This window comes from Falco biarmicus, chromosome 4, assembly GCF_023638135.1.
Source record: "Falco biarmicus isolate bFalBia1 chromosome 4, bFalBia1.pri, whole genome shotgun sequence".
Classification (NCBI taxonomy): Eukaryota; Metazoa; Chordata; class Aves; order Falconiformes; family Falconidae; genus Falco; species Falco biarmicus.
The window spans coordinates 11090548-11103870 of record NC_079291.1 but is presented as its reverse complement, the minus strand read 5'-3'; the positions used below and the strand labels follow the sequence as shown (position 1 = coordinate 11103870).

Here is a 13323-nt window from a genome sequence, read left to right as displayed (position 1 = left end):
CACTGCAAGAGAGCTTGTGTCTCATTGCACTTCTTGAACTCGTTTTTCTCAAGCAGACCTACTCCATTGTTCAAGGATTATTGAGCCTCCTTTGGGGCCAATGGATCTTGTTAAAAAGCTGTTACACCTGCCTGAAGGGGGAAGAGCAGGCAACAAATGCTGTATGTACCTGGTGTTTGGTTGCAGTGCTGATGCTCATCTCAGATGACAGATTAAAATTTTGGCTGGGTCAAAAAAAACCCAAAGCAGGTCATCCATCTTTTGCTTTCCTTAGAGGAAAAATGGAAGATACGAGTGCAGTCAGACTGCGAGTGGCGTGGGGCTTCGGGGCCTCTTCCAGCTGCCCTGCTGGGGCAGCGTTTACTCAGTCTCATTGGTGAGCCCTAGGATGCATAGCGTGGTCAGGTCTGTGCTTCAGCCATGCACCATCCAGGCTGCTGCCCTTGAAAAGGACTGCCAGTGTCTTCTGTGGGCACTTGCCAATGTGTCTTGTCACCCAGCAGCTTGGCTTCTTGCAGCTCAGGAGTGGTTTCACCAAAACCACATGGAAAAATCAAGGCAGGCACAATCTGAAGTGATGGATCCAGAGCCCTGCTGGGTCCCTCATCTGTGTGGTTGCTGCTGATCTCACCAGCAATGTTAAAGTAGTTTATGCAAGGCAGCTTGCTACATTTTGAAAGTGGATTGAACTACTTTGCCATACATAATATGCTAATAAATTATGAATGTCTATGTAGAAACTAGTTCAGAGGACCTAGTGGGCTGTGAAGTTGCATCCCGTTTTACTGTGCACTAGCTTCCCTGTGTTGTTAGTAAATAATGACATATCTCAGAGCAATGTCGTTAACCTAAGTTAGTGAGCAGTAATTGGAAATTCTTTGTAGGAAACAGAAAATATGGAAGTGTTTATGATGTTAACAAAAAGTGAAAGTTGTTCTGTCTGTCACTTGAACGTAGAGGGAAAACTTCCTAAAAAGAAATTTAGGCTTTCCATCTATTGTTACATTTTAAGTTGCATTGAATCCCAGAAAACTCAGTTTTAGTAAATTACTGCTTTCTTAGCTGATTTTTGAAAGACTGGAGTTAAAAATTGGTTTTATATTGTGACTGAAAATACAGTTCTTGCATGAAATTACAGGCTGTAGTGGACTCTTAAGTCAAGTTGCAGGACTTACATTTGGAAAACAACCTCAATTGCATTTTCATTTCAGTTTTTTCCAGTGGGAAGCAGAGAAAGAAATCTCAAGGATTCTTTATATTCCATGTCAGTCACACTTATTCACCACTTCTGTCTGAACTTTGCCTGCTGAAGTTGTTAACTTTGCTGTCCCATGCATAGTGCCTGTGATTGACTTGTATGTTGCAAATATATTTACTTCCCCACAGAAAAAGGAATGTTCATTATCAATGTGCAAGTTCTAATTAAAATAAAAGCCGTTTTGTTTCTCAGATGCTTCCTGTTGTTGGGAGGTGTTAAAAATCAGAACATGTGAGCTGAGAGAATCTCGTTGGGGTCAGGGTGCTGTGATTTCCATTTCATTGCTGGCATCTGCCGTTTCTCAGTTTTGCATCAAGGTGAATTCCAATTCTCCACAGCCTTTCTTCCTAATTGGAAATGTTACCGCATGACTCATTCCTGCAGTTACTTGGTTAGGGCATTGAGAAGTTATTAAATATTAACATCAGTTCCTGAGGTTTGGCCACATAAAAATTCCTGATTTTTGTTTCTTAACGTTTTTTTGAAAAAACTGACAAAAGCATATTCTGCCTAGTACTGTTGTGTATAGCAAACACTGGGCACGCAGTGAACGGGTGCAATATATCATGCCACTCAGCTAATGAGGGTGATCCGCCAGGACTCAGGAAAGCAGAACCTTTCTCCTAGCACAGACCTTGCATTCTCTGTGGGGCTCCTCTCCAGATTTCTCTCTCTCCTCCTAACCTGTCCTTCCAGAATGGGAAACTCTGGTGTGGGATGGAGAATAGGACCCGTTTGTTGTACTGTTGTGGTTCAGTGCTAGCAGTGTGCTCCGAGAGTCTGTTGAGGGGCCTTTGAGCCTGAACACAAGCGCTTTTGTGTTCCTCTGGTCCTGCTCTGTGAAGGTCATGTCTGCATTTTCAAGTCGGAGGATTCTTGGGTGCGGGGGGCCGTTGCAGACCTTCTGAAGGGAAGCACCCAGCTTGTTCCCTGTCCACAGGCCGGGTCCATAAACCTGCAAAACAGGAACAGCTAGTACAGGCACAATTGCATGAGCCTTACGGGACCTGTGCCTACTTTTTTTTCATATGGATGGTCTTATCAGGACACCAAGTCAACTTATATACTGTATTCTAAGAAACCTGCATCTCCTCTACCTGGCAGCATGTCTGGGAGATCAGCTTACTAAGAAACAATGTATTTTGCTTTAAAAACCAGAGTGATTTTACTTCAGTCATGTGCATACAGAAAGCTGTGATTAAAGGGGGGGGGGGGGGGAAAAGTGTCTTTAAAGATCATGTATGCCAGGGGTCTCAAATAGCTGCATACTATGGGATAAGTTTGTGTTTTAATGCTTTGATACACCACATGGCACCACAGCAATCATTAAACATGGTGGTGTGGAGTCTTGACATTCAAGTTTGCTTTTTTTTTTGCTGGACACATTTGGAGAAAATACTGAGGTCTTCTGAAAGAAGAACCATGACTAGATCATACAGAATAAGAACTTTGAAATTCTGTTTTTGATTAATGCTGACAATTCCTGTTGCATTTGTTACAAAGGAGAAATCAGCCTTTGGCCAAAGCCAGCCTTTTGCATCTGCTCAAATAGTCAGCGGTGAACAGGATTTGGCTCTTGCATTCAAGCACAAGCTACTCTTTCACCCCCTTCTGTTCCTGCCTCTTTCTTGCGAGCAGTAAATCTTTCTGGTTATTTTATTCTACTCTCCCAAATGTTGTCAGAACATGCCAAGTACAAGGCTCCAGTTTCTTTCTGTAGTGCAAGAATTTAGCAGTGAAACTTTCTGTATGTTTATGGAAACACAGATGCAGCTTTTAAAATACTTGGTAGCGCTTACATAAAGATACGGAAACATCTAAAATAATGTTTATTTTTCTGTGCATTATTTCAGCTCCAATTGATTTGTTTTCTGCTGGGAGAATAACATTGATCATAAAAATGAAATGCTGGTTGGAAATCCTTAGGCTTCTGTAATAGAATATTTCATTCAGGATAAAATGTAAGAATTGCAGGCTTGATTCTGCCGCTGCTGAAGCCAGTGGCTAAATGCCCAGTTGCCTTCCATTGGAGCAGGATTGAGTCTTCCCTTTTGCAGAAGGATATCTTCAACAGTCAATAATCCTTAATCTCTGATTTAAAGCACTTCCATTTGGTAAAGTTTTAGTTGTTTCAAGCCTGGGGCCGTTTGGCTCAATTGCATTTGATATACTTTCTGAAAATCTGTTTTCTGAGTCTGCTTAGGAGTCTGTTTCTATATTTTTAAATAGAAAAGAGTAGATTTATTGCAGCCACATCTCTAGATGGTTTGCCTATCATGTTTGGAAACAAAAAAGGTTTGTGTGACAAGGTGCAGTTTCTATGAAGTGGGCTTCATGTGAAACACATTCTCTTAGTGCAATCAGGTGTCTTTGAGACAGATACATAAAAGGCCCCAAATTATTTAAAAATAATGTTTTGAGCATTTTTAAAGAGCCAACATGAATTATCAGCTTGTAAAGACAGCGTGTGTGTTTCTTACCTTGAATGCTGACCTCTGAGAAGGTGTTAAAAGATGTGCTATTTAATTTGGGTACTGTGACATAAAAAGCGAACCTTGAATCTTTCTGGAGTTTCACCTATCTAAAACATAATGAATTGGTCATAGGATCTTTTAATATACATGATAAAAAAATATTGTGGAAATTCAGATCTTTTTATGATCTGCTTTGTTTTCCTCTGCAAGGTTTTTAATCTACCAAGAGGAATCTTAAGTTTATTTTTCAGTAAAGAAGAGTTTGGAATTCTCATAAGAACTTACAAAGTCAGTTAGTTATAAGTAGATTAAGTTTCACAGGATTTGCAGTAAAATCATGATGTATGTATATCCAACAGTGCTCTTCCAGACCTGAAGACCTTTATCTTAGAAATTGTGTATTTTGGGGGCTTGATTTAGCTGCTGATTATGAAATAGTTGTTCCTATTAATTTCCAGTAGCATCCTTATGATGTGATCCAGGGCAGAATTTCTCTCAGCAAGTTCAGACTGAAACGGTAAGTGATAACCAAAAAAATATTGAAAAAGTGTTAAATAACTTCAAGGTTTATTATTTCATGAAATATAATGTGGTCTAAGTCCTGAACTGTTTGCTGGAGCCTTACACAGGTAAATTGCTGTTGAAATGAAGACTCCTCTCCCCCCCTTCCTTCTGACCCCTCTGCTTTGCCTTTCTCTTTCATAGACTATACCTGAGGCTCAACACAGATGCGTTGGGACTAGTGGTAGACTCTCACCCATTTTCTAGAGAATGTCTTCTTCCTTGGGCTCCACACAGTCTCCTATGGAGACTGTAAAACTGTGTGTAAAGGTTAATAGACCTGCTTCAAGTAGGGAGCTGTTGTTAGACCTATCACCCAGCCCCCTAAAGACCTGGTAGAAAAAATAATGTAAACTTCTGCTTTTGTTTTTTACGCAATCCCTGGAAGAGGTCATTATAAAGTCATGAAAGTATCCATGTAGTATCTGTGTGAAAGTGTCAGAAATAGGGCACCAACAGAAAGCTTTTGCACAGCTTTGGTTCTAGCAGACACCTGAGAAGTGGAGCAGAGGGAAAATAAAAAAGTGAGTTCTTTTGCTCCACTGTCAGTTCTTCCTGTAACCAAAGGAAGTACCAACATCTGTGCTCTGTGATAGATATTAATCTCCCATACAATTTTTTAGATTTTCCATAGAAACAAAACACCTTTGACATATGTGGAGGTGGTAACATCTCCAGGTGATGTCAAGGTTGAGATTCTTTTGTGTTTGTTAAACCCTAGTTGGTATTTAAGGCAGCCATTTATGCATCAAATAACTCTTAATCCAAAAATAGTCCCTGTTTTCTCTGCCCAAAGACGTGATGCCTTCCAATTCCTTGTTAATACCTGGTGTTTTGGGTTTTGTGAAGTTGCCCTGCTAGCTTGTGTTTTGAGAGAAAAACCTGTAAGGCTTTCAAAGCTGCAGTTTCTGTACGGTGCCTCTGCTGTGGTGCAGTGGGAAGCATGATGAGAATTGATGTCTTTGATGCCTATGATTTTCCCTTTTTGCCTGTTGAGGATTTAATACTGTTTACCTTCTTGTTCTGTATCTGTACCACAAGAACATTTATGCATCTTCTACAATAATGTGCCAAAGGCTGCTTTGTTCAGCAAAATTCAGTATTTTACCCCTTTGGATTAAAAATAGAAGTAATTTTAGCAATGCAGAGGCTAGGGGTCTCATTTTTGCTATCAGTATTATGGGAAGCCTGAGGTTCCATCTCATGTTAGAATTTTATCTTGTTTGTCATATCTCTCCTGATAAGTGAAAGTAAACTGAATAGCTTCTCTGAGTCATCAGTGAATAAAACCTCATGGGATTGACAGGGTTTCTTTCAATCAATGGACTTCAAAGTCATACGCTTTTCTAGGCAGAATTGTTCTTCTATATCCTCCTGCGCATGAGAAGCTGTAATTATGATAAGTGTGATGAATGTGTTAGACGGCAGTGTCTGGCAGTCTTCTGGAAATTCAGTTGTTTGTTTAGACATGTGAAAAAGCTACCTTTCTTCTGCACTTTATAACTGGAGCAAAAAGTAAAGCAGTCGATAAAGTTGTTTTGGGCATAGAACTTTCTCCTTCATACACTTTACCCTTCCACCATCCTCACTGTAGATGGAGAACCCTTCAAGGCAACGCTGCCTGGCTTCGTAGATCTTAGCTGTTCTAAGGCGCGATCAGTGGACAGATGCTGTCTGTAACCCAGATAATTTGGATATGGGTAGTTCCAGCTTCTCCTTTCAGTGCTATACTGTTTCAAATGTCTGTTCCCTGATATCTCCAGATGTCTCACTTTGGCCTTTATCCTCATGTTGATTAAAACTGGAGTCCTGATCTTGCCATATGAAATCAATACATGAAATAGATATGTGGTTGTTGCTAACGGCTAGCGTCTTAGAAGCGTCCTGGATGTGCTTTCAGAAGTAACGTAAAGGGGGAAGCAGCAATGTGTTTGTGGAACACATCAGGAGAGTACATCTTGTAGGGGATGAAGGTGAGGGGGAGGAAAGAGATTGTCATCAAAGTGAATAAACAAGATAATCTGCACAGAAAATTACTGTAATTAGTGACTGAGGGCACTTAATAGGACAAGTGTAGACAGGAGAGAAGTACAGGTATGTGATATTGACAGCAATCTCAAGAGGTTTTAATCTTCACGGAGTGTAGGTCAGTGAAACTTTGCAAAGGACGAAGAAGGCTCAGAGCAATAGGACTGGCAGGTGGGAAGGAGCAGCATAAAGATACGGGAAATGAAGCTGAAAATTATTTTGTGAAAAAAGGGGAGCAGGAGGGTTGACGTATGGAAGGAAACATTTTCAGCTAAGAAAAATACCTATTATCTCGTACATTATTTCTCTTTATCCAGCTGTATCATGTTCTAGGCCAGAACTGTTATTTTCGTCTGTGTTTGGAAGATGCCGTGCCTGCTTTTGTATGCTACAGAAAGCAATAGATACCATACTGTAGGCTATTATTATCTACATAATAACAATCTAGATTTGAAGTAACGCGTCGGGGTTTTTTGTCTGTAAAGATTCTTCCACTAAAATCTAGGATTTTTGTACATGTGAAAAGTCCATGTGAATTTTTTCCTTAAATTGACTAAATCTTCAGCAATGAAAGAGTATTTCTTTAGTTGATGGTTTAGTTGTCCAGGCCTTGCTCTAACGATGAGTTATTTATCTTACAGTTGGTATTTGCAAACAGGAGATGCTCCAGAAGAAGAAGAATGCTGTTTTGGTGGATGGGGTCATCCTAAATGGTCCAATAATGGACTCAAAAGCAGGAGAGAAATTTGTGGAAGAGGCTTGTAAGATTATAATGGAAGAAGTCATCCGGAAAGCTGATGATGTAACAGAAAAGGTAAAGGCATAGAGTGTTGTTGAGAATTTGTAACAGAGATAAAAAAACAGTAAATACATCTAAGCTGTATTTTATTGCACTTTAAATAGCCTCAGAATTGCTTCTAGTCTGCGCCTGGCTCTGAAATAAAAAGACAGCCTTACAAATTGAAAAAGATCATATTATAAAACCTTTCAAGAACATAGTTAGCATGCATATTTGCCAGAAAATAATGAGTTTTTTCATCTCAGAGTACAATGGTCACTTTCTTTGAGATGACAAATGGGTGTAGTGTTTTTCTTGTTTGGAGCAGGGGAAGTTATTTGTTCGCTCCTCAAGGGCACTGGTACTGGAGAAGGAGGAACAGTAGATGTGCTTCCACTGCGAAAGGGCAGTGTTATGAGATTGCAATGGGTTTTGCAGAACCCCTGCTTTAGAGGCTGTATGGGAAGAGGAGCTGCAAATTAATCATGCTTGCCTTTGGGCATGCACTGGTTGCTCTCTCACCCCTTGGGTAGAACAGCATGTGAAAATGCTGCGATTACAAATCCTTAGCTAAGGACAGAATTTGAGCTGCAGGCCTCTTGCTTTTCTGCCTTCCAGCATCTCCCACCGTAATTGTTATGGTCAAGCAATGCCAGAGAGAAAATAAAACCAAGATTTTGTGAGACCGGTTTACCAGAGATATTTTCTGGTGGCATCTAGTGCTGATTGTGGCGTTTGTACCTTTATGACCTCTTCCTCTTGGCTAACCTTTTCACTGCTCATGTCTTCCCGCCCCATCCCCTTCACTAGGTTTGTGAGTGGCAAGCCCCTGAAACACTGAAGCAGATTCTTGACCTGGAGATGAGGGACACGGGAGAATCTCATCAGAAACTCTTGCAACTCTGCCGGGATGTTATACAATACAGCGTCAAAACCAGTAGGAATGTGATTGCTAGTGACGTTATTTTGTATGCTATCTTAGGAAGACAGGATAATGTTTACAATGTTCTGTTGCATTTCAGAAGACCAGGGGGGTGAATGTTTGTTTTCTGCCTGCCTGTACAAGCATGCAAACATTTGGCCGTGTTTCTGTTTGACTGAATGCTGGTCACCGTAGGTTTGACTAAAATGTGTAATCATGGCAAACTAAGTGAAAACTAATTCCTGTAATGCCATTGACATGAATGGTAGTTTCTGTCATTTTGAAGTCTTGTGAAAGTCACCTAGACAAGTGTGATATAACAGTGTAGCAAAACAGGCGGCAGGAGAAGGACCTTTGTGTGCGTGATTTCTTGTTGAGCGGTGAGGAGTGGAGTCACCATCATTGCCCTCATAAATTCTTAGTGATGATTACCCTACATTTACTATTGTTCTTTTTGAGCAATAGTCTCATAGGGTGTTAATTTGCTGATAGGCAGTAATTTCTCTTCCAGATGCTGTGAGAAGAGAGCCTGCAGTGTTTCAGAGACAGTACGCCACATCTCTGCAGGATTAGTTCTCTACAGCTAACCTTTCTGCAGCACGTGTAGTATAATTCAATTTTAGCGAAAAGAGATGAACAACATCTGTTCAGGAAATAGCGCTGTGGATCAGTAGCTCAGGATTTCAGATGCAGCATAGCTTAAGCGGTGTTTTGGAAAGCAAGAAGAACGTTTGATATAGTTAGTTGTGCTTTTCCAGGGCATGTTCCCTGCTACAGTCACCGTTTCTACAAAGTAAAGCTGTAAAATAATTTTGAGAGTCAACTCATGCCTTTGAAAACCATAGAAAAATAGCAATACTGATCTACAGGGGGAGTGCACTAATAATATGCAGATATAATTACTGAGTTACTGGAAGGTGTTCTGTTTATCTTACTTTTGCAAATTGCTGTTAGATTTTCATTTGTTACACTGTGACCTTAGGAAGGATACTGCATGTAAAAACGTGCTGGGCAAATAGTCTTTAAGTATAAACATCTAGTGAAGCCCCAGATATAATAAAATGGGGCCATAGAGTTTACCTGGTTTTGCATGTAAAAGTTACTATGCTGTGGATTAAAATTTAGGTGATGGTCCCTCGTAAGCTGAACTGACATTTTTATAGTCAGCAATAGTACAGAATCTTCTTGTAGTTAGTTATATCTCAGTGTTTCAAGGCAGGTAAATAAATTCTCTTAACTTGTCGTTTTAAGTCTGCATCAGTATTTTCCAAGCCGTTACACTACCTGTCTTGCAATACTCAGACTTTGGTGGGAGCACAAGCACAGCTGCCTGGGATCAGCAGGTTTCTGTATTCTACTGCTTAGCAAAATTTGGCTAAGCATCCATTGCAGGTTCTTAAGACCACTGTTAAAAGGCACCGTGTATACTCAATTGTCAATGCCTTTTCTTGTTTTGATTTGTAAAACTTGTGAAAAACCTGCATTCATTCTGTGCACTACTTACATCAATCAGACCTAGTTTTGGGACCTGAAAGTGCTTATTAAATTTCCTTTGAAAAGATTGCCTAGCCTAAGAAAAGGACAGTAAGTCCAGAATATACTGAGAGAATGATGGAGTGAATTGTGGTTTGCAGTGATCAGTGTTCAACTGAGAGGGCCTGTGATATATTCTTTTTTATGTACATCTTGTCACTGCTTGCTTTTCATCTGCATTTTCAGGTCATCCAAGATTTTTCAATCAGCTGTATGCCGGAATAGATTATTACTCATTAGTGGCTCGTTTCATTACAGAAGCACTGAACCCAAGTGTGTAAGTGTAGTTCTTCTCTTGATGAAGAATTAGCATGCTTTTTGGAATAACAGTGTTTTTTTGTCCCCGCCCATTCTGATTTCTGTTTTCAGTACTACAGAGGAGGTAGGAATTGTGCAGGAATTTGGGAGGGAAAATAGTTTGGATTTGCTGAATAGCTTGCCAGAAGGCTGGGTAATCTGACAAGGCCTTTTTTCATAGTTTGTGAGGTGGGGCTTAAGAGGAGAGATCTTTGTTTTTCAGTACTTTTAAACCTAGACTTTTATTTAGTGCACAAAAGTTAATTGGACTTACTCCATTGTTCATTTCCTTTGAAGTATTCTACACAGAGTAGAATGCAAATGGTTACCTGCCTGTTGTTTGCTTGCAAATGTAAAGCCTAAACAAAAAGTAGTTGTTGTTTTCAATAGATCATTGTAACTGATTTTTAGGTGTCAGACTTACATTAAAAGCAAACTCTGGTAAATTACTTTGAGAGTGGAAGTGTCAATGCAAGGCAGCCTGGAACTGTCAGCTACTCTGCTGGGTTGGATACATAGTGTTTTTAGTTTAGAGTTCTGCTGGTGGTGGTCAGCTTCTGATAGATTAGAGAAAGCTGCAAGAAACCTTTATTTAGTTTTAGCAATATTGTGTGGCATGAGTTCTGTACTCTTAATGCCAATCATGATGTTTTTATTTTTGTTCAGATATACATATGAAGTATCCCCTGTGTTTCTGTTGGTGGAAGAAGCAGTCATCAAAAAAATGATTGAGTTCATAGGCTGGGAAGAAGGTGATGGTCTATTTAATCCAGGTAGGAACTGTTTAAATTTCAAGCTGAGTCATTATAAACCAGCTAATACCAGTAATTCCATGAACATTGGATTCATTTAGAGTATTTGAAAATGCATGCAAAAAAAAAGTGATGCACACACAGAGCTATTTAATTCAGGCTTATTTTACGTGTTTCTGGTAATAATTCTGTGAATCTGATCAGCAAATGAATGAAAACAGTTCTATATTAAATAATATAAATCTATAATTATGTGGAAATTAATTATTTGTAACTAGTGCCCTTCCTACCCTTATTAACAGCCATACCAACAACCTCATGGCACTGAGTCAAACTGACAGACAGGGAGCCAGTTTATGAGCCAGAGACCACCAACCAGTGGTGCTTGAGGACACTGATCTGTGTATCCTGCCTATCAGCTGTGGGAGCCAGAATTTATCTTAGTGGGAGTGTCGTGAGCTTAATTCCTTTGATAGTTTTATTAAATGTTACAATAAGGCCAAGCAAACAAATATTTCTTAAGCTTCTTGATAAGCTGTGGTTTTCCATTGTTTCTTAAAGCAGTGTTCTAGCCCACTGTATTGAAATAATGAAGCATAATGATTTTATTCCACAGATTATTTGGATAACAAATGATAAGGCTAAATGTGAAGGTTTTCTATCTAATTTGAGAGTGAGAAGAGAAATTAAATGAGTAAATGGATTTAACACCCCCCTCCAAAAACAGAACAAAGTTAGTAATTTTAGCTTACATGGTAGTAGTAGGAAAACAAACAAACGAAAATCCCCTAGAATTCTTTTTGAAAAAAAATACTGATGGTGTGGATTTTTTTCCTATATCAGATTTGATGTATATTTTCAGTAGAATCCTTGATTTTTATGGCAGAATTGTTTAATTAAAGCTTACTGAGGTACTGTCAAAAGGTAAATGAATTGTACTTTTTTTGTGCTAGTTTCATGTCAGGGTTTTCTTACTGCTTTGGTTTTGTTCTTTTAAGTGAATAAAGCCCATACAGATCTCACCTTGCAGATCTTCCAGTTCCCGCTTACTGTAGTTTTTTTCTAATGGCTTTTTTCTTCCCGCAATACTATGAGCCCTGGCTGCCCAAGAGATCTCCTAGGCTGTGTATGGTGAGGCCACGGCAGAGCTCAGTGCGGGCGGCTGAGCTGGCAGTGCTTCAGGGTGAATGGGAAGGAGCTGTTGCAGGGTGTTCTCTGTCGGGGAGAGCTGTTTGGGCATAATTCTTATTCTTCAGGAAATACCCCCAAAAAGCATTCAAATACACTCTGTTTCCATGCATGCTGCAGAGCCCAAAGTTCAAATGGTCTGTAGGCTTTTGAGAAGGAAATAGGCCATGATGGATGCATCTATAGGCTAACTGTATTTATTTTTTCCCTAATAGGTCAAGCACTGAAACACAGGAGAGATACTAGGACTCAGGCTAATATGATATTTGTATGTCTCTCTGCAGGTGGCTCTGTTTCTAATATGTATGCGATGAACTTAGCAAGATACAAGTTTTGTCCTGAGATAAAGGAAAAAGGGCTTTCAGGTTTGCCAAGACTAGTCCTGTTCGCTTCGGAAGAGGTAAAAACAAAACAAAAAAAGCTTGTTGAGCTTTTATTTTTCAATGGCTTTAAAATTGTATCATTTGCATATTTGATGGGGCACTGTTACAATAAATTTGTTGTCAGTGTGTGACGTGGAATATTGGAACTAAGTGGAGAAGTCTAGTGGTAAGTTTACCTGCAGAAGCTTACTTGCTTTCAGAACACAAACACAGATGTTCCTGCTCTTGCTAATATAAGAATAGGTAGTACATGGGGCAAACCTGAAGCAGCATGCATGTGGTGTGTTGTGGAGGTCTGTAGCTTTTTGTTTCCCACTGCATAAAGTCTAGCAGGAACCTTAGGTAGGTTTTGGATGTAAAGTTTTTTCTGCAGTTTTTTATTTGTACTAAGCTGAGCACTTATGGACCTGTGGGATAGTTTTGTGCAGCTCACACTCTGCCCTGTGTCTTGATACAGATTGGTTGTGGTACAGAACCAAACCCACCATAAAGCATTTAAAAAAAAACCTGCTGGAACTTTAGACAGTTCTTCGTTAAATAACTGAAAATATGTGGCTAGCTTTAAAGTTTTTGGGTCATATGTGCCCAAACTGCCTGTGGGAATCGAGGTATAGTCATACATTTATTCTGAAGCAAATTTTTTTAAGGCTTTTTTCTCTCTCACTTGTCCCTCCAATTTTAAGAATTTATAATTTGATTAGTACAGAGTTGTTACTAGTTCTGACTCCACTATATAAAGGCCCCAGTGGAAGTGAGAATCTTGTGTTAGGAAGTATATAGTTACTAGAATAATTTTAGCTGTTAAGTTTATGCTTCAAACAGTTTACAGTGTAAATAGACAAGAGACTTATTTTGAAGAGGCCTGAGGGATTGAGGTATTGCATAAGTTGTCCAAGTCAGCACATATATTTTAGTACTGAATCCAAATATCCTAAATAAAGGGATTTTTTTTTTACATGCAAAATATATTTAGGTTTTTCTTTCTGAAAAGTGTGCATGTGAATGGGCGTGCCAGTTCATACTTAATCCACCACATTATATCTTAAAAATAGCTAAGGAGGGGAAAATGAGACTGAAACATGTTCCATTAATACTTTTGAAGTGAAGCATGTGGAATTTTTATCGCAAAGTAACATTTTATTTCATTGC

The 13323-nt window shown here is 39.4% G+C and overlaps 1 protein-coding gene across 2 annotated transcripts in view; it reads left to right on the top strand.

The window, feature by feature from the left end:
• Positions 1–13323, top strand: part of GADL1 (glutamate decarboxylase like 1) — a 132962-nt gene that overhangs the window by 51674 nt on the left and 67965 nt on the right. For both annotated transcript variants that reach the window (XM_056338214.1, XM_056338213.1), the window contains exons 2-6: positions 6963–7135; positions 7910–8036; positions 9741–9831; positions 10518–10624; positions 12076–12191. In XM_056338214.1, the coding sequence (XP_056194189.1) occupies positions 6983–7135; positions 7910–8036; positions 9741–9831; positions 10518–10624; positions 12076–12191 (594 nt within the window). In that variant the 5' untranslated portion in view covers positions 6963–6982. The remainder of the gene's footprint in view (positions 1–6962; positions 7136–7909; positions 8037–9740; positions 9832–10517; positions 10625–12075; positions 12192–13323) is intronic.